Raw genomic sequence first — 21,344 nt, forward strand, 5'->3', positions numbered from 1 at the left:
ACTCACTACCACTGCTACCCCCAACACACACACACACTCACCACCCCCAACACACACACACACTCACCACCCCCAACACACACACACACTCACCACCACTGCTACCCCCAACACACACACACACTCACCACCACTGCTACCCCCAGCACACACACACACTCTCACCACCCCAGCACACACACTCACTCTCACCACCCCCAGCACACACACACACTCACCACCACTGCTACCCCCAGCACACACACACTCACCACCCCCAGCACACACACACTCACTCCCAGCACACACACACACTCACTCTCACTACCCCCAGCACACACACTTACACACCACCCCCAGCACACACACACACTCACCACCCCCAGCACACACACTCACTCACCACCACTGCTACCCCCAGCACTTTGTGTCACGGCTCCGATTCTCATTGCCGCGATTCATAATGCCTATCGGGGGTCATTTGTCATGTGAGTCCCACGGGCTCACAGATCTGTGTCTGTCAGTGTGTGTGTGTGTCAGTGTGTGTGTGTCAGTGTGTGCGTGTGGGAAGCGGTAGTGTAGTGGTTAGCGCGCTGCGCTCCGAACCTGGCGACTCACATTGAGACCCTTACACTGACATTGAGACCCATAGACTCACATCGAGACCCATATACTCACATAGAGACCCATAGACTCACATCGAGACCCATAGACTCACATCGAGACCCATATACTCACATGGAGACCCATAGACTCACATTGAGACCTATAGACTCACATCGAGACCCATAGACTCACATGGAGACCCATAGATTAACATTGGGACCCATATACTCACACTGAGACCCAGACTCACATACAGACCCATAGACTTACATAGAGACCCATTGACTCGCACAGATATCTATAGATTCACACCGAGACCCAAAAACTCACACCGACACATATTCATGGAGGCACCGTCACAGCTGCTGCTCAACATCAACAGCAGCTGCAGCAGCCGCACGGAGAAGGAAGACGTTTGACGACGACGATGATGATGATGATGACGATGTGTGATCGAGTCAATTAATTTGTAGGGACCTGAGAATTGACGTCACCTTACAGAGGCCGTTCTCCGGCACACCGTGATGCACTCCTGCCTGCTGCTGTAGCCGCTACTTTAATGCCGTACACCTCGTGACGCCGATACAAAGACATCATCGTCAGCGTGTGATTTGATCAATCCACTGCCCGACGAAGGCCTCCCCAGGCCCGCCGGCGGTGTTCCATCTATCCACAGAGTCCTCCGAGGCAACCAATCCGTGAATGATCCACGCAGCAGCGCGGGGCGGAGTTATCGCTCCGTCTCCTCGGAGCGCGTGTTTGCGGTGTTCTGGGCGTTAAAGAGCAAAAATAAACAATGCACCCCAAATGAAACGAGTAAACACTCACGTATGAATAAAAGTGCAGTTGTTATCGTCACGTGCGTGCTGTACTGTCTCCCGGCATAGTAACGTGGAATGTCCGCGACAATTAATGAGCGCCACTCAATTTGTTCTCGCTCAGTGAGACATTTACACCTCCCCCCACCCCCGCGCCCCCCATTAAAACAGCCCCCCACCACCAATCACAATGAGCGTGGCAGGGCGTGCTACGCGTGACTATTAGCGAGGTCCCGATGCGAGCGATGGGGGACACGGGGGGAGGGGGGAGATGGCTGGGGGGGGGCTGCCCCCCTCCCTCCATCCCTCGATCCTCCCGTCGCGTGACTGATGAGAGAGTGTGAGGGTGTGGGGTGGGATGAAAGGATGCGAAGCGATGGAGCGTTTGTTTGATGGGATAGACTCCGGGGGGGGGGAGGAGTTGGTGGATGTGAAATGGTGATGAGACCGAGAGATGTGAGAAATGGGAAGCAGTGATTGGAGGGAGAGAGGGATATGGGGGGGTGGGGATGAGGGAGGGATGGACGAGAGGGAGAGAAGGATGACATTGAAGGAGATCATTCGGGATGAATATTACATAGCAAACAGGGGGAACATAGACATAGAGTAGGGAGAGAGGGGGTAGAGAGAGATGGGGGGAGAGAGGGGGGTAGAGAGAGAGGGGGGGTAGAGAGAGAGGGGGGGGGCTGGAGGAGGCCGTGTGCTCGGTGGCAGATGACGGGGAGCTCTGCATGCAGATATGAGCTACCCGTCGGAGGCCGTTGGACTGCGAGAAGGGCTGCGTGCAGATGCAGCACTTGTAGTAGTAAAAAAAAAAGAGAACTAGAGCGAGAGAGAGCGAAAGAGAGAGGGGGGGGGGCAGAGAGCGGGGGTTACATAAAGGAAAGATAAAAAACATGAAAAAACGAAATGATGAACGAAGCAAAGTGCCGACTACACCGAGCATCTTCTTGTTTCCTCTGATCGTAAAAAAAAGAAATAGAGATGGGGGGTGGGTGGCGGACTGCAGCGGTAGAATCTGCAGAGGGGAACACGCGAGGGTAAGGGGGGCAGAAGGAGGCATCTGTGGACGCGAGTGAGGAAGGAGTGAACGGAGGAAGGGGGTGAGGAATGAATAGGAGTGGAGGGATGAGAAGGAAGGAGGAGCGGCGGCAGGGGGGTGAGGAGTGAGTGAGTGGGAAGTCACGCACGGCACACAGGGGGGGGGGGCTAGAAGGCGCTGGTGCTGTCCCGGTGGGGTTACAGTGTTACCGCCCCCCCCCTTACACCCCTGCCCCCCCCTCTATCGTCATCTCCTCCGCTCTCACCCGCGCGCCCCCAAAGAGCTCTCCACGCCCTCCGCATCTGAGTGCCGGTGGGGAGAGACGGCCTCCAGGTGCGGGAACATCGCGGTGCCTGGTGGATGAAGGCGCGCGGCGCGCTGCAGATGCGCCGTGCGCGGCGTTCGAGGAGAGCGAGCGAGAGAGTGGAGAGAGAGAGAGAGTGGAGCGGCAGGTGGAAGGGAAGGGAGAAACAGGGGGAACGTGGACATAGAGTAGGGAGAGAGGGGGTAGAGAGAGGGGGTAGAAAGAGAGGGGGGGTAGAGAGAGGGGGTAGAGAGAGAGAGGGGGGGGGGGTAGAGAGAGAGGGGGTAGAGAGAGGGGGGGTAGAGAGAGGGGGTAGAGAGAGGGGGGTAGAGAGAGAGGGGGTAGAGAGACAGGGGGGTAGAGAGAGGGGGTAGAGAGAGAGGGGGTAGAGAGAGAGAGAGGGGGTGTAGAGAGAAGGAATGGGTAAGAAGGAGGAGAGCAGAGCGTGAAATCTTTTGTGAAATCTTTCATTTAAACAGGGGGGGAGAGGGGGACACATAAAGCAAAGCATTGGAAAAAAAACGAAATGATGAACGAAGCAAAGTGCCGACTACACCGAGCATCTTCTTGGTTCCTTTGATCGTAAAAAGAAAAGAGAGTGGAGAGAGAGTGAGCGAGAGAGTGAGCGAGAGATGGGGGTTTACATAAAGCAAAGTTATTTTTAAAAAAATACGAAATGATGAACGAAGCAAAGTGCCGACTACACCGAGCATCTTCTTGTTTCCTCTGATCGTAAAAAGAAACGATAAAAAAGGAAGAAAAAAAAGAGAGAGATAGGAGCGGCAGGTGGAAGGGAAGGGAGAGAGGGGAGGAGATGGAGCGCGCTCGGGGATTCGGCCGCGTTGGCCACGCAGACAGCGGCCTCGGAGGTTTGTTTCTCCCACGCGAAGTTCGAAATGCTCCATTGGGGGAGCTGGCACAAACATTGCGACATCACATCACAAACAGCATCGCCGCCGTCGTCACCACCACCACCACCGATGTCACCGTCTCCACGCCGTTATCAACACTGTCCCCGAAAGACAGAAAAAAAGGATGATCCACCCGTGTTGCCTTAACAGACTGTTGGGGAAAGTGCTTTTGGCGAGCACATATAAAGGCTGGCCGCGGGGGTGGGTGACCGGCACCGTGCCTGGCCGCCTTTGTCTCCCCAGTGGCGATGTTTACGCACCGCACCAGGTACTCATTTGAGGCTGGGTCGACCTAGGGGATATTTGCGACTGCGATGGGTCATGAGCGGGAATCGAATTCTGGTTGCGGGGATCATAGCGCAATTGGCAAACCGCTACACTCGCCACGAACACCACCACCATCAACACCACCATCAGCATCACCACCGTGACCACCACCACTGTGACCACCACCGTGACCAATAACAACAGCAACCGCCATTCCCCACTAAGTGGCGGTGACGTCACCATGACGTTTGTGCCAGGCTATGTGCACCTTGAGGCAACGTAAAGTGTCGAACGCCCGCTGGCAGGAAGTCACGGGGCAGACCCAGGTGCCACGGGTCGACTGACTGAGATGATTGAGATGACTGGCTGATGCACCACCTGTGCCCCCTACTGTGCTAACTTGCTGTGCTTAGCCACCCGGCGCTCCGCTCGTTGTTGTGAGCGTCGCTCCTCCGCCCTCCGTTGTTGTTGGAGGACGACTGCCTCCAACTGCCCAGTAGCATCCTCCACAGAGGTCGATCTTGACACCGCTGGTACCAGTCATCGGCAAATCCACTCAGCTCCACATCCTCCTGTACCACATCACTTCGCCTGTTTGGCCCCCTCTATCCAGCCAAACAGAATCTGTTTAGCCATGCGGTGACTGGGCATGCGGGCTACATGACCCAGCCAACGCAGCCTTGCCTGCCGGAGGAGCTCACCGATGGGACTTTGCCCAGATCTTTCAAAGATTTGTGAGCTCTTCACACAATCCAGCCTGGTTAAACCCAGGATGAATCGTAGGCAGGCCAGCCAAAATGTTTTCAATCGGCGAAGATGCTCCGTTAGGGGGGTCCACGTTTCGCAAGCGTAGATCAGGGAGGGAATGACCGTGGCAGAGAAGACCCAAAGCTTCGTGCGGAGTGACAGACCAGGTAGCTTCCACTCAGCGTGAGGCAACCGATGAAAAGATAATGCCGCTCGACTGATTCTGAGTGAGACCTCTGCTGTCAAACCGTAGCCGGTCATGAGCACACTGCCCAGGTATGGGAAACTCTCCACTCTCTCCACAACTGCCCCATCACCGATTGGGAGTTGTGGGGGTGGAGTGCCCGATGGTACAAAATACCCAGGCAGATGCTTAGTTTTGGTGGGGCTGATGGTAAGGCCCCAACTCTTAGTGGCACGCTCCAGGTTCAGCAGCAGCAGCGCCTTCAACTCCTCTGAGTGAGCGGCAATTACCAGATCATCGGCATACATAACGTGGTTGACCTATAGGGAGCCATCCCTTGACCGCACCCGGGCATCGATCAGCCGCCCATTGTATCTGTACCAGATGGAAAATCCCCTGGTACAGCCATCAAAGGCTTCACGAACTACGTGGTCGAAAAATATGTTAAATAATGTTGGAGCCAGAGGACATCCCTGTCGCACCCCAAGGTGAACAGGTATTGGCTCCGACTCCCGGCCACGTAGTTTTACCCGGGCCCGCTCACCATCATGAAGGTCCTTAATGATCGTGAGCAGCGGGTCAGGGACTCCGAAAGCACGAAGAACAACCCAGAGACCAGGCCTACTGATGGTATCATAGGCCTTGACCAGGTCAATAAAGCAGAGATGTAGGTCTTGTTGGAATTCCCTACACCTCTGCTGTAGCAGACGGACAGAAAATATGGCATCTGTGCCGGACCACCACCACCGTGACCACCACCACCGTGACCACCACCACCGTGACCACCACCACCGTGACCACCACCACCACCGTGACCACCACCACCGTGACCACCACCACCACCGTGATCACTACCATCGTGACCACCACCACCGTGACCACCACCACCATCGTGACCACCACCACCGTGACCACCACCACCGTGACCACCACCACCACCACCGTGATCACTACCATCGTGACCACCACCACCGTGACCACCACCACCATCGTGACCACCACCACCGTGATGACCACCACCGTGACCACCACCACCACCGTGATGACCACCACCACCGTGACCACCACCGTGACCACCACCACCACCACCACCACCACCACCGTGACCACCACCACCGTGACCACCACCGTGACCACCACCACCACCACCACCGTGACCACCACCACCGTGACCACCACCGTGACCACCACCACCACCGTGACCACCACCACCGTGAACACCACCACCGTGAACACCACCACCACGACTGAAGACGCAGAATGCGCATCTCTGGAGGGGGGCTTTATTGGGTGCGAAGCAAAGAACCATTCCCAATCCAACATTCCCACTCCACCATTCCTACTCCAACATTCCTACTCCAACAACAACAAACCTACAAGCGCGCCTGCCTGCCTATCATGAACATCATCACCATCAACATCATCACCATCATCATCACCACTATCAACATCATTACCAATATCATTATCATCAACATCATCATCATCACCAACATCAACATCATCAATATAATTACCATCAACATCTTCAACATCATCAACATCACCACCATAATCAAAATCATCATCACCACTATCAACATCATCACCAATATCATCGACATCATCATCAACATCACCATCATCATCAACATCATCAACAACATCAGCACTATCCACATCACCAATATCATCACCATTATAATCAACATCACCATCAACATCATCAACATCATCATCACAAACAGCATCCCCATCATCAATATCAACATCACCATATCCGTTACCTTTCGAGTGGTATTTATTTTGTTCAATAATATATCGCGCGGCTGATACAGCAACAAAGACAAACAACGAGCAAGACAACAACATTATTAAGAGTACCACCTTAGAGAGTGACTTCTTCTTTTTTAGTAAACAGATGTTGAGAGTCGGGTCACGACACACGCACGGGAGAGACGCAGGAGGGGGTGGTTGGTTCTACGGACACCTTAGAGTCGTCATTTCTTTCTTCTCCCTGTGCTTACCGTCACCCTAACTTTGCTAATTAATTACCTACGGCGCGGTGTGACGTGTGAGTGTGTTTGTGTGTGTGTGAAGATGTGTGTATATTTTTACCTGTGTGCACGTTTATGTATGTCTGTGTATCTTTGTGTATGTGTACATCTCTTCGCGTAAACATGAGTTGACCAGTATTAAATTATGCATTTATGTGTGTATGTCTTTGTATGTGTGCGTATGTATGTCTTCATATATGTGTGTATGTGTGTGTTTGTATCTTTATCTTTGTATGTCTTTGTGTGTGTATGTATGTGTGTGTATGTCTTTGTATGTGTGCATGTATGTGTGTATGTCTTTGTATGCGTGTGTATGTATGTCTTTGTGTGTGTATGTATGTGTATGTATGTAAGCGTGTGTGTGTATGTATGTGTGTATGTACGTGTGTGTATGTATGTGTGTATGTGTGTGTATGTATGTGTGTGTATGTATGTGTGTGTATGTATGTGTGTGTATGTGTATGTATGTGTATGTATGTGTGTACGTGTGTGTATGTATGTATGTGTATGTATGTGTGTACGTGTGTGTATGTATGTATGTGTATGTATGTGTATGTATGTATGTGTATGTGTGTGTATGTGTGTGTATGTGTATGTATGTGTGTGTATGTATGTGTGTGTGTATGTGTATGTATGTGTGTGTATGTATGTGTGTGTGTATGTGTGTGTGTATGTGTATGTATGTGTGTATGTACGTGTGTGTAAGTGTTATCTTGGTCTCAATCATCGCTCATCTTCCCTTTCCGGAATTCACTCCTTGACGTAGACGCGAGTGCACACCGCGTCCTTGCAGGACATCGTCTGCAGAACGACAACAACAACAGCAGCAGCAGCGTTCAGAAGAAAGACGGATTCACAAATGTGTTCGTTGGCTATCGGGGGCGCGTGCCGTTAGGGGCCGTCCATAAATGACGTCACGCGATTTTGGACGATTTTTGACCCCCCTCCCCCGCTCTCAGACCCCCCCCCCCCTCAAATATGACGTCACAAAGCTCTGCCCCCCCCCCAAATAAAGCGTGCTTCAAATCGCTTTAAACTATTGTCATTGTAGTGCGTATTTAATGTGGCGCTGCACTCTGATGTTGTAGGAGAAAACATTTATTACAAAGTCTATTTAATTAAGTAGAACGTGTTGTCTATATTTGTATAAAGTTGCGCATTTTGATGTGACGTCACATTTCTCAAACACCCCCCCCCCCCCCTCGTCACACATCGTCACAAATGTCTGACCACCCCCCCCCCCAGGTGCGTTACGTCATTTATGTAGGGCCCCTTAGCGCGAGTAGCAGCACGTATGAAGGCCGGCACTGTGGCACACGAGACTGGGTGTGGGTGGCCCAGTAACCGCGCGTGGCATCACAAGGTTTGCTCTGCGTCAGTGACAATGGCCGGTGGGATTGGATAGAACAGTGGCCGAGCTAAAAGAGGAAAACTGCCTTCTGAAAGAGAAATGTGGTGCCATGGAAGCGAAGGCCGGATTATCGTAGTCGCACAAGTAGTAGCTACGGGCCCCGCACTTTCAAGGGCCCCGCGTTAAACGCTTTCAAGCTGTCAATTCCGGTGCAGTGATTCTGCACTTGCTCTATTACTATAGTACTATACCACCTTCAACTTTGTATGTACGACTGGGTGTTTAAGGTTAGCGATTTGTCGTATTATCTGGCTGTACAGCGAATGGAAAAATATAATTACTTTACTATGCAAGTAAAAAATTTGTGTTTGAATATTTACGTGTTTTATTTTTTATTTAGGGCCCCTTTATAACATAATGCTACAGGCCCCGCACTAGCTTCATTCGTAACTGCCCAGAGATCCCCCCCCCCCCCCATGGATTTGAGTTTCGTTCTGAGCGTGCAGAGGGGCAGCTTCACCCATCCCACTGAGCTCCGAGTTCTTGGAAGCGACACTGCTGCTGCTATTTGTCGCCAGCCCGCCAGCCAGCGAGGAATCCTGGCCAAAGCGCTGCAGGCGGGCGGCTTCGCCGAAAGCGCTTCATGGGGGGGGGGGTTGGCCTGGTGGGGGAAAGGGGGGGGGCTGCCTCGCTCGCGATGCTCTGGACGCCTCCCAAGAACGTTGCGGACTTCTTACGGGAAGCTCTGCCGACGTGGCCAAGGTCAACAGCTTTGTATCTCGGACGTCCAACGAGCAAAATAAATCCCCCCCCCACTCCTTCTCCCGGGTCTCCCCCTCAATCCCCAGCCCCCCAGCCCCTCCCCTCCAAGCCCCCTCCCTCCCTCCCTCGCCCCCCCGGCTCTCACCAGGATGAGCTCGTTCTCCGACACCATCTCGCGGCTCCACTCGGTCTGCAGGCCGTCGCCCTTGAGTGGCAGCTGCACGCACTGCAGCTTGTCGTCTTTCTCCCACTTCACCACGCTCTGCGTGCAGGCAGGGGCAGGGGATGGGGACCATCATCATCGTCGTCGTCATCGTCATCGTCGTCGTCACTGCTACTCTTGTTGCCCCTATTGGCGAGGCCCGTCGATCGCTGGGGTCGTTCGTCGGTGGCGTCGCAGAAGCGCGCGCGGTTCGAAGCGGCCCGCAGGCCCGCGCCCTGGTTAACGCATGCGGTGTTCGTTAATTCGCCGTGAATACGCTGCGCGCCGTCGGCGTCGCTCGCAGCGGACGTTGAAGATCCCCGGGACGTTATTCGAATCGAGGCGCAGGCTGGGGCGTGATGGCAGATGTCAGGGTCCGGATTTGGTAAAATGCAAACCGCGACACATGGGATCACGTAGAGCAGCAGCAGCAATCATGGTCCCCCACTGGCAGTAGACTAAATGCACCACTCGTAGGCCTGTCACTGAATCACGTTGTGCCACATAGGGACAGCTGCCACTGGAGGTGCCCTTTGGAATGTGTTGAGATGCGATGCAAGTGGCTGATCGCGTGTAAAGTGCCCTGCGATGGCACCTCATCCTGCAACTCATCACTATTCTCAGTAACATCCTCCTCCTCCACCCCTCCTCTTCATCCACCCCTCCCCTTCCTCCACCCCTCCTCCTCCACCACCCCTCCTCCTCCACCACCCCTCCTCCATCACCCCTCCATCACCACCCCTCCTCCTCCACCACCCCTCCTCCTCTTCCTCCACCCCTCCCCTTCCTCTACCAGCCCTCCTCCACTCCTCTTCCACCAACCCTCATCCACCACTCCTCTTCCTCCACCACCATCCTTCCTCCTCCACCACCCCTCCTCCTCCTCCACTCCTCCTCCACCCCTCCTCCACCAACCCTCGACTACCCCTCCTCTTCCACCACCCCTCTTCCTCCACCCCTCGCCTTCCTCCTCCACTCCTCCTCTTCCACCACCACCCCTCCACCACCACCACCAAAACTCCTCCTCCTCATCGTCGTCTTACCTTCATCTTGCGTCCGTCCATGGTCTCCTCCTCGAACTCCTCGCCCACCTTGAAGTTGACCTCCGTGCTGCGGATGGAGGTCCACGTCTTGATGTAGAAGTTCTCTCCGTCCTGGCGAATCTCCACCGTGGGCTTCGCCGCCGCGGCCATCTTCCTCAGCATCACGTTGATGCCTGCGGCGGTGATGATCGTGATGGCGATGATGGTGATGATCGTGACGGCGATAATGGTGATGATCGTGACGACGATGATGGTGATGATCGTGACGACGATGATGGTGATGATCGTGACGGCGATGATGGTGATGATCGTGACGGCGATGATGGTGATGATTGTGACGACGATGATGGTGATGATAACGGTGATGATCATGATTACGATAGTGATGATGGATGATGATGATCGTGACGACGATGATGGTGATGATTATGATGATAACGGTGATGATCATGATCACGATAGTGATGATGGATGATGATGATCGTGACGACGATGATGGTGATGATGGTGACGATGATGGTGATGATCGTGACGACAATGATGGTGATGATAGTGACGATGATGGTGATGATCGTGACGACGATGATAGTGATGATCATGATGACGATGATGATGCTCATGATGATGAACGATCATGATGACGACAATGATGAGGATAATCATGATGATGATGATGATGGAGACAAATAAAGTAAAATTAGGTCTATCGACAATGCAGCGAACATCAGCATCAAGAAAACGTTCACTCCGAGTCGTCACGCTGCACATGCCGTTCACGGAGTCAGCAGCATCATCATCATAATCTCGACCATAATCATCATCATCGTCATCCACTCGGTCGTCTCGTGACCTCAAATGACTCAATTGGGATTATACAGCAGCAGCAGCAGCAATCATAGAAAACTTGGCAGGACCCTCCTGAGCATCCGCCACGAGACCCAGTCAGGTTCTTACTGGGTAAAGAAGTTCAATAATAATATTAACTCAAAATATGAAACGTGGTGCTGCTTGGGAGCGGGTGCCTTTAATTAAAGGGACACCTGCCACGCGTGCGTAGTCTGATCGGAGCCGTGCGAGCATTGCGTGGGGTCGAGAAGATCGGAGAGAGGAGACAGGGAGACACGGAGACACAGAGACACACAGAGACACATAGAAAGACACCGGTGCACGGAGATTCACAGACAGGCGAGGCGTAGAGACACATAAACGAGCGGACAGGACACGCAGAGACACGGGGGGGGGGGGAGATCGAGACACTCAGACGTAGTTACGCACGCACAGGTGTAGACAAACTGAAGACTATAGGAGGGACACGTGTCAGTATCACTCCCACACGCGCGTGGGGCAGTAGAGCTTGGCGCATCTTACAGCACGGGACCCTATTAAAGCTGCTCGCCCGAAACTGGGTTGTCCCGCTGGTGTTTTACACGGAGACAGATCGAGAGCTCGGTGCCTGTAGTTTGTCGGCTGAGACTCCACTGCGACTCGTGCTGATTTGGGGGGGGGGGGGTCATATTGGCCGCGTTGGAGACGCTGAGCCGACAGCCCTGAGACACACTTGAGTTCGAATCCGTGGTTGAACCGCCCGTCCTTAAAAACCGTGTGCTCAAGTGTGATGGTCTCAGCCGGGTCACCAGTGACTTACGTGGAGACTCATAGACTGGCCTATCGACTCACATAGAGGGACTCATAGCCTCACCACAGAGACTCATCAACTCGCGTGGAGACCCATAGTTGTGATGAAATCGGCTTCTCAAACGTAGCGAGTTGGTGCGCTCTGCCAGGCCACCCGTGGGCCACGGAATCCCTGTCGCCACGCACGGAGACCCCGGCGAGTTTTTCTTTTTTTGGCGGGGAGTTTCGCGAATCTCTGCGTGATCCACCAACCCTTGCCACCCAAGAAGCGCCGAACATTTGCGGACACGCGCCGACTCGCCCGCGTCCCTGCGACGCACTGAGCAACGCTTCTCAATGGGCACTCCGTGTGGCTAAATTAAAGAACTCTCACGTTCGAGAAGACTGCAGGACCGCCGTCCATCATACATCGATGCGTCGTCGTTGTTGTTGCTGTTGTTATCGTGATTGTTATTTATTTACTGCACTGATCGAAAGCGATTGCTTGACACGTTCACTGACCGCATGGCAGGTACACTAATTGGTGACGCCGCCGCCTGTGGTGGCACAATCAACAACAACAACAGCAGCGGCAACAACGAAAATCGATAGGTTCTGTATCGCACCTCGGATTATTAACGCGGTTGGCTACGTACGGCGCGAAAGAAGTTCAATATACGGACGGACGTAATAGGCGACGTTGAGGGCTATGGTCCGTCTTCGTGTGCTATGAAGCAGGGTCGTTGGCCGAAACGTCGTTTTTATTTATTTTACCAGGTAAGGCCCCAATGAGCTTTAGAGCTCTTTCTCAGAAGCGACCTGGCCACAAATGAAGCTCAACGAAGTTGCTTATCATCATAATCACCATGTGGAAATTTACAGCAGCCAAATAGTGTAAACGTGTGGTGATGTTGATTCTAAATGTGGAGGGAAACCCCGGAGGACCCGGAGAAAAATCCACGCGACTACGATGAGAGAGACACGCAAACTCCAAATATACAGCAGCAGGCGTCAGGATCAGGATAGAACCCACGACCTCCTACATTTCAGGCGAGGTAGTTAACATCTCCTAGCCACCGTGATGATGATGAGAGAGAGAGACGCAAACTCCAAATATACAGCAGCGTCAGAGTCAGAATCGAACCCACGACCTCCTGTATACTAGGCGGAGTAGTTAACATCTCCTAGCCACCGTGATGATGATGAGAGAGAGAGACACGCAAACTCCAAATATACAGCAGGAGTCAGTCAGAGTCAGAATCAAACCCACGACCTCCTGTATACTAGGCGGAGTAGTTAACATCTCCTAGCCACCGTGATGATGATAAGAGATAGAGACACGCAAACTCCAAATATACAGCAGGCTTCACGGTCGGGGTCGAACCCACGACCTCCTGTATACCAGGCGAGGTAGTTAACATCTCATCACCGTGCATACGTAAATGGCGGTACAGTCCTGCGCATTGATTTCGTAAACTTTCATCGCTATCAGTTTTCATGTCAACATTTTTTGTTTAACTAAAAAAACGTTTCTAACGCAGTTTATTCCGACTGCCGGCGCAGTGGAATTGAGGTGAAGAATCGATTGGGGAATCTCACGCAGCGGCCTTTCACGCGTGCCACAGTAGGGGGCGCAGTCGCCCACACACTGAGAACACTAGGGGGCGTGGCGGTCCCCCCATGTTTTTTTTTTAAATAATAATGGAGGGCTAAACCCGAAATGTACGTTCATTTATTTCCACGTGGAGCGAAACGTCGGACATCGTTCCTATTGGTGACCGGGCTGAGAACATCAACTCACGCGGCTTGAGAACCCGGCTGAGTCGCGAGTGGCTGACACCCAAATTCTAGCACCTGCAGGCACCCACACAGAGACACCTACACAGATACAAAGACACCTACACACACACAGAGACACCTACACACACAGAGACACCTACACACACATACAGACACATACACAGATACACCTACACACACAGATACACCTACACACATAGAGACACCTACACACACACACACAGACACCTACACACATACAGAGACACCTACACACACAGAGAGACACCTACACACACATAGACACCTACACACATACAGAGACACCTACACATATACAGAGACACCTAGACCCACACAGAGACACCTACACACACACAGAGACACCTACACACACACAGACACCTACACACACACAGACACCTACACACACACACAGACACCTACACACACACACAGACACCTACACACACACAGACACCTACACACAGAGACACCTACACAAAGATCCCCCGTATAGCCGTAACTGGCAGTTGGGGCAAGTTGTGTTTGCGAGCACCTATGAAGGCCGGCACGGGACACGATGCGGGGGTGGGGAGCCAACACCACTCTCGGCCGCCTTTGTCTCCCCGCAAAAGATAAACTTTGAAGGCTGAGTCGACCTTAAAATAGTTCCCACTGTGAACGGGAATCGAACTCGAGTCGCCTGGGTCGTAGCGCAAGTCCGTTCACAACCGCTCCCAAACACACACCCACACACCCTACACACCCACACACCCTACACGCATACAGACACACGCCCCATACACACACACACTACCCACACACAAAACAAAGATTCTCCCGTGTAGCCTTAACATACTGTTGGGGCAAGTGCTGTTAGCGAAGCACCTATGAAGGCCAGCACGGCGCACGAGGGGGTGGGTGGCCAGCCACACGCCCGGCCGCCCTTGTCTCCCCAGTGGCGATATTTACTACACACCGCACCAGGTAGTCATTTGAGGCTGTGTCGACCAAGGGGAGGCCCAGGACCGGTTCAGATAATCGTCGCTGGTGTTGGCCGTGAGCGGGAATCAAACTTTGGTCACCGGGTTCGTAGCGCAGCGAGCTAACCACTACTCTACTGCTCCCTATACACACACCCGACACACACACCCTACATACACACACCCTGCACACACACACCCTACACACACACACCCTACACACACACACCCTACACACACACCCTACACACACACACCCTACACACATACACCCTACACACACACACCATACACACACACACCCTACACACACCCTACACACACACACCCTACACACACACCATACACACACACACCCTACACACACACGCCCCCTGAACACACTCTACATACACACCATACACACACCCCTACACACACCCTACACACACTCTACACACACACACCCTACATACACACGCCATACACACACACCCTACACACACACACCATACACACACACCCTACACACACACACCATACACACACACCCTACACACACACCCTACACACACACCCTGCTCACACACCCTACACACACACACATCCTGCACACAAACCCTACACACACACACCCTACACACACACCCTACACACACACCCTGCACACACACCCTACACACACACACATCCTGCACACAAACCCTACACACACACACACCCTACACACACCCTGCACACACTCTATACACACACACCATACACACCCCCTACACACACTCTACACACACCATACACACACCCTGCACACACTCTACACACACACCCTACACACACACACATCCTGCACACAAACCCTACACACACACACACCCTACACACACCCTGCACACACTCTATACACACACACCATACACACCCCCTACACACACTCTACACACACCATACACACACCCTGCACACACTCTACACACACACCCTACACACACACACCCTACACACACACACCCTGCACGCACACACCATACACATACACACCCTACACACACACTTTACACACACCCTACATACACACACCCACTGCACGCACCCAGCTCTTTGAGGTAGTCCTCGAACTTCTCGCTGCTCTTCATCTTCCACGTGCCCGAGAAACTCAACATCGTCGCTGCTTCTTCCTCCTCCTCCTCTCAGCCCCGAGCTCTGACCTCCTGGATGCGCGCGCGTGGGGAGAGAGCGCGAGATGGGGGGGGGGTAGCGACAGACTTTTCCGACGTCGTTATATACAGCCCCGAACTATCTCTCTATCTCTCTCCCCTGTTCGTCTGTCTCGCTCTGTTGTTCCCTCTCTCTCTGGCTCTGTCTCTCACGATCAGTGCGCTCTCTAAGCGCGTGTGCCTCCGCTTGATGTTTTATACGAGAGAGAGTGCGCGTGCGTGTGTGTGTCTGTCTGTGCGCGTGCGTGCGTGTGCGCGCGCGTGTGTGTGTGTGTGCGCGTGTGTGTGTCTGTGTGTATGTGTCTGTGTCTGCGTGTGTCTGTGTCTGCGTGCGTGTGTGTCCGTGCGGATGATTGATGACTCCTGACCGCGTGGAGATGAAGGGGAGAGAGGTGGGTGGAGGGTGGGAAGGGACGAGGGGGCGGTGGGTGGGTGGGTGGGTTGGTGAGTGCGAGCGAATTAATTTGGAGAGGGGAGTGGGTAGGCGGGGGGGGGTCCGAGAGGGAGAAGGAGTGGCAGAGAGGGAAGGTTGAGAATGATACGGGCGAATGAGCGAGTGAATGAATGCATGGGAGAATGAGTGAACGGCAGAGTGGAGGGCAAGGGATGAGGATGAACGTCATAGAGATGAATGAATTACCAAAAATATAACATCGAATGAATGGGTGAGCGAGTAAGGGATGTTCTAGAATGGGAACTAAACGGGTTATAGAATGAACGAGAGTGAGAATGAATGAGCGAATTCGTAAGAAGGAATGCGAATGAGAGCTACGGAGGTGCTGCAATGAAGGAAGACGAGTCGGTATGAATTAACTCCACCAAACAATGAATGCATTGGTGAAGTGAGTCGCAGACTGAGGGAGAGCAGTGGAGAGTGAGCGAGAGGGAATGAGTGGAGAGTGAGAAAGAGGGAATGAGTGGAGAGTGCGGGAGGGAGTGGAGAATGAGAGAGAGGGAATGAGTGGAGAGTGAGAGAGGGAATGAGTGGAGAGAGTGAGGGAATGAGTGGAGAGTGAGAGAGGGAATGAGTGGAGAGTGTGAGAGAGGGAATGAGTGGAGAGTGAGAGAGAATGAGTGAAGAATGAGAGAGAGGGAATGAGTGGAGAGTGAGGGAATGAGTGGAGAGTGAGAGAGGGAATGAGTGGAGAGAGTGAGGGAATGAGTGGAGAGTGAGAGAGGGAATGAGTGGAGAGAGTGAGGGAATGAGTGGAGAGTGAGAGAAAGGGAATGAGTGGAGAGTGAGAGAGGGAATGAGTGGAGAGTGTGGGAGGGAATGAGTGGAGAGAGTGAGGGAATGAGTGGAGAGTGCGGGAGGGAGTGGAGAATGAGAGAGAGGGAATGAGTGGAGAGTGAGAGAGGGAATGAGTGGAGAGAGTGAGGGAATGAGTGGAGAGTGAGAGAGGGAATGAGTGGAGAGTGAGAGAGGGAATGAGTGGAAAGTGAGAGAGGGGGAATAAGTCGAGAGTGAGAGAGAGAGGGAATGAGTGGAGAGTGAGAGGGGGAATGAGTTGAGAGTGAGAGCGAGAGGGAATGAGTGGAGAGTGAGAGAGAGGGAATGAGTGGAGAGAACGACAGGGTGAGGTGTTGCTCGTCTGTGTGTGGCGTGCTACCTACTTCAACTTGTGTTGGACGCGGGGTGCGACTGGGTGTGTGAGCCTGTGTGATTGACTGTGACTGAGTGACTGTGAGTGACTGTGTGAGTGACTGTGAGTGTGAGACTGTGTGAGTGACTGAGTGACTGTGAGTGAGTGACTGTGTGAGTGACTGAGTGACTGTGTGACTGACTGAGTGACTGTGAGTGAGTGACTGTGAGTGACTGAGAGTGACTGTGAGTGACTGTGAGTGACTGGGTGTGGGAGTGACTGGGTGTGTGAGACTGTGTGAGTGACTGAGTGACTGTGTGAGTGACTGTGTGAGTGACTGTGAGTGACTGTGTGAGTGACTGAGTGTGAGTGACTGTGAGTGACTGAGTGAGTGACTGTGTGAGTGACTGTGTGAGTGACTGTGTGAGTGACTGAGTGACTGGGTGAGTGACTGTGAGTGACTGTGTGACTGTGACTGTGTGAGTGACTGAGTGACTGTGAGTGACTGAGTGACTGACTGTGTGAGTGACTGTGTGAGTGACTGTGAGTGGCTGTGTAAGTGACTGAGTGAGTGACTGGGTGAGTGAGACTGTGTGGGTGACTGTGTGAGTGACTGTGAGTGACTGTGTGAGTGACTGAGTGAGTGACTGGGTGAGTGAGACTGTGTGAGTGACTGAGTGAGTAATTGGGTGAGTGACTGGGTGAGTGAGACTGTGTGAGTGACTGAGTGAGTGACTGAGTGACTGGGTGAGTGACTGTGAGTGGCTGAGTGACTGTGTGAGACTGTGAGTGACTGGGTGTGTGAGACTGTGTGAGTGACTGGGTGAGTGACTGTGAGTGACTGAGTGACTGAGTGAGTGACTGGGTGACTGAGTGACTGTGAGTGACTGTGTGAGTAATTGGGTGAGTGACTTTGTGAGTGATTGGGTGAGTGACTGTGTGAGTGACTAAGTGACTGGGTGTATGAGACTGTGTGAGTGACTGAGTGACTGAGTGTGAGTAACTGAGTGACTGGTTAAGTGACTGAGTGACTGAGTGAGTGGCTGTGTGAGTCACTGTGAGTGACTGAGTGAGTGACTGAGTGACTGTGAGTGACTGTGAGTGACTGTGAGTGACTGAGTGAGTGACTGTGTGAGTGACTGTGAGTGACTGTGAGTGACTGAGTGACCGAGTGACCGAGTGACTGAGTAACTGAGTGAGTGACTGTGAGTGACTGTGAATGACTGTGTGAGTGACTGAGTGAGTGATTGGTTGAGTGACTGAGTGTGTGACGGTGTCTCTATAGAGCAACGTGCCGTTCTTCATAGGCGGCCGCTCGCTAGCGCCACTTGCCCCCATCGGCGTGCGAGCGCAAGACGGTGGTGGGTGGGTGGGTTGGGTGGTTGGGTGTGGATCTTCGTCTTTGTGTCGTCTGTGCGAGCGTGTCTGGCAAAACAACCCCCCACCTCGCTGTGGCGGTGACAGACGGCGCTGTGGTCGCTGTGAGCAGCGCCGTCAGTGGGGGAGGGAGGGAGGGAAGGGGGCAAGGCGGATTACCCCTCGTGTCATCCATGCTCCGGTCCATCCGTGGAGAGGAGAGGGACTGGCAACTCCCCCCCCCCCCCCCGGCCTTTAATTTCACTCAACCAGAGAATCCCACTAAGAATGTGCCAGGGTGAGAGTGGGGGGGCGGGGGGGACATGCGTTTCTGACCTCCCCCCCACCACCACCCCCTATGGGGGGCTGATGGGGGGGCTGAACCCCCCCCCCCCCCCATCCCCACAACTGGGAGCCTGCAGACACTTACACGACGTGGCTGTGTGACCCCCCCCCCCCTCCCGGCTGAGAGAGCCGTGGCTGCCACTTGCACGTGACAGCGGGTGGGGGCTGTGTATGGGGGGCGGGGGGGGGGTGATGTCTTTATTATGCATATGAGTGAATTATGTATGTGGGTGTATTATGTATATTTTATGTAAATTAGTAGATTGTACACTCGCCTTTTGCCGGACGGGTGTATTGCTGTAGATGTGAAACTTGCAAGCGAAAGGCAGACGACGACGTGATGTTCATTGCATCAATGCGCGTGCAATTTGTAAGGGCGCGGTGACACAGACCTATTGCATTTAAAGGTTATAATCCCTTGTTCATCGTGACGTCCTTTTTACTTCGATGTCTCAACAGCGTTACGGAGATCGCGTGACGTGAGGGTTCTGCCTTTGTAGTGAGGGTTGTGAGTTGACGCCGAGGAGGAGGGAGGAGGCGCCTCGCCGCCCCCCCATGTGGAGTGACGTCAGCCGCTAATTAATATTAATGAGGGGGGGGGGGGGTCCATGTGGAGGACGTCACCTGTTCATGAGTATTAATGTGAGGGGCTGGCCGACGTAGAGTGACGTCACGCGCGGGACACACAGACATTCTTGGCTCATTATAGCAGTAAATATGTGAGTAGATTGCAGAAATAACATCTTGCCATGGTGGGGAGATGTTATCTGCCTCGTCTGGTGTGCAAGAGGTCGTGGGTTCGATCCCGACCCTGACGCCTGCTGCTGTATATTTGGAGTTTGCGTGTCTCTCTCTCTCTCATCATCATCACGGTGGCTAGGAGATGTTATCTGCCTCGCCTGGTACACAGGAGGGCGTGGGTTCGATCCCGACCCTGACGCCTGCTGTATATTTGGAGTTTGCGGTGTCTCTCATCATCATCATCACGGTGGCTAGGAGATGTTAACTACATCGTCTGGTATGCAGGAGGTCGTTGGTTCGATCCCAACCTTGACGCCTGCTGTATATTTGGTCGCGTGGATTTTTCTCCGAGTCCTCCGATTTTTCTCTCCACATTTAGAAACATCGCGCAGAAGGGACAGGCGATGTCGGTCCACACTTCGCTGCGCTGGAATAATTCTGTCGGCGAGCCGCGGCGTACGGGGCTCCTCCTCGACGCCCACGGGAAGGGAGTCCCCCCAACGTTTAGTCAACTCGTGCGGTGATCCACCAACCCCCTGGCCGCGTGCAGCGTAGCCACCGCCGCCTGTTGCTGACTCCTCCGCACTCTCGAACGTCTGGGCTCACGGCGGAGGGGACTGCGCTGAGACGTCGCTGAACGCGCGCGGTGTTCGCACTATAACGCGTTTTCGCCGCAACGCGGTTCTTCCATTCGAGAACAGTTTTGCGCAACGCGGAACGCGCCCGTTATAACGCGAAACGCATCCGTTATAACGCGCCCATTATAACGTGGAACGCGCCCGTTATAACGCGGAACGCGTCCGTTATAACGCGTCCATTATAACGTGGAACGCGCCCGTTATAACGCGAAACGCGTCCGTTATAACACATCCATCATAGCGTGGAACACGCCCGTTATAACGCGAAACGCGTCCGTTATAACGCGGAACGCGCCCGTTATAACGCGAAACGCGTCCGTTATAACACATCCATCATAACGTGGAACACGCCCGTTATAACGCGAAACGCGTCCGTTATAACGCGGAACGCGCCCGTTATAACGCGAAACGCATCCGTTATAACGCGTCCATTATAACGTGGAACGCGCCCGTTATAACGCGGAACGCGTCCGTTATAACGCGTCCATTATAACGTGGAACGCGCCCGTTATAACGCGAAACGCGTCCGTTATAACACGGAACGCGCCCGTTATAACGCGAAACGCGTCCGTTATAACCTGGAACGCACCCGTTATAACGCGCACCGTTAACAACGCGGTTTCTCAACGGCCGACGACGAGCTACGGTATAACTGCGGTATGAGCGGTATGATGACACACGACGCGGAATGACGCAGCACGTGGCGGCGTCCCCTCATCTCAGTTATTTGTCGCGCCGCGGGGTGACTGCAGGCTGATGATGTTCCAGCGCAAATGTGATTCGGTAACTCGGCAAAGCCCCTCGCTTAACGCGGTTTTTCACTTAGCGCGGCACTTTTCAGGAACGCATCTACCGCG

At 53.4% G+C, this 21,344-nt stretch overlaps 1 protein-coding gene across 1 annotated transcript; it reads right to left on the reverse strand.

The window, feature by feature from the left end:
* Window positions 1-6,127: 6,127 nt before the first annotated feature.
* Window positions 6,128-16,154, reverse strand: LOC144950807 (cellular retinoic acid-binding protein 2-like). Its single transcript, XM_078880916.1, has 4 exons — window positions 15,701-16,154; window positions 10,253-10,425; window positions 9,153-9,269; window positions 6,128-7,695 (listed from the first exon to the last, which is right to left on the reverse strand). Exons 1-4 carry the CDS (start codon window positions 15,768-15,770, stop codon window positions 7,645-7,647), a joined length of 411 nt encoding a protein of 136 aa, XP_078737042.1. The 5' UTR covers window positions 15,771-16,154; the 3' UTR covers window positions 6,128-7,644.
* Window positions 16,155-21,344: the final 5,190 nt, after the last annotated feature.

The sequence above is a fragment of the Lampetra fluviatilis genome, chromosome 59, assembly GCF_964198595.1.
Source record: "Lampetra fluviatilis chromosome 59, kcLamFluv1.1, whole genome shotgun sequence".
NCBI classification, from domain to species: Eukaryota; Metazoa; Chordata; class Hyperoartia; order Petromyzontiformes; family Petromyzontidae; genus Lampetra; species Lampetra fluviatilis.

Coding starts and splice junctions, on each gene's coding strand:
- LOC144950807 (XM_078880916.1), bottom strand. CDS start 15,770: ATGTTGAGTTTCTCGGGCACGTGGAAGATGAAGAGCAGCGAGAAGTTC. Junction 10,426..15,700: donor GGACTACCTCAAAGAGCTGG/GTGCGTGCAGTG, acceptor TCACCGCCGCAG/GCATCAACGTGATGCTGAGG. Junction 9,270..10,252: donor TGGACGGACGCAAGATGAAG/GTAAGACGACGA, acceptor GCCTGCACGCAG/AGCGTGGTGAAGTGGGAGAA.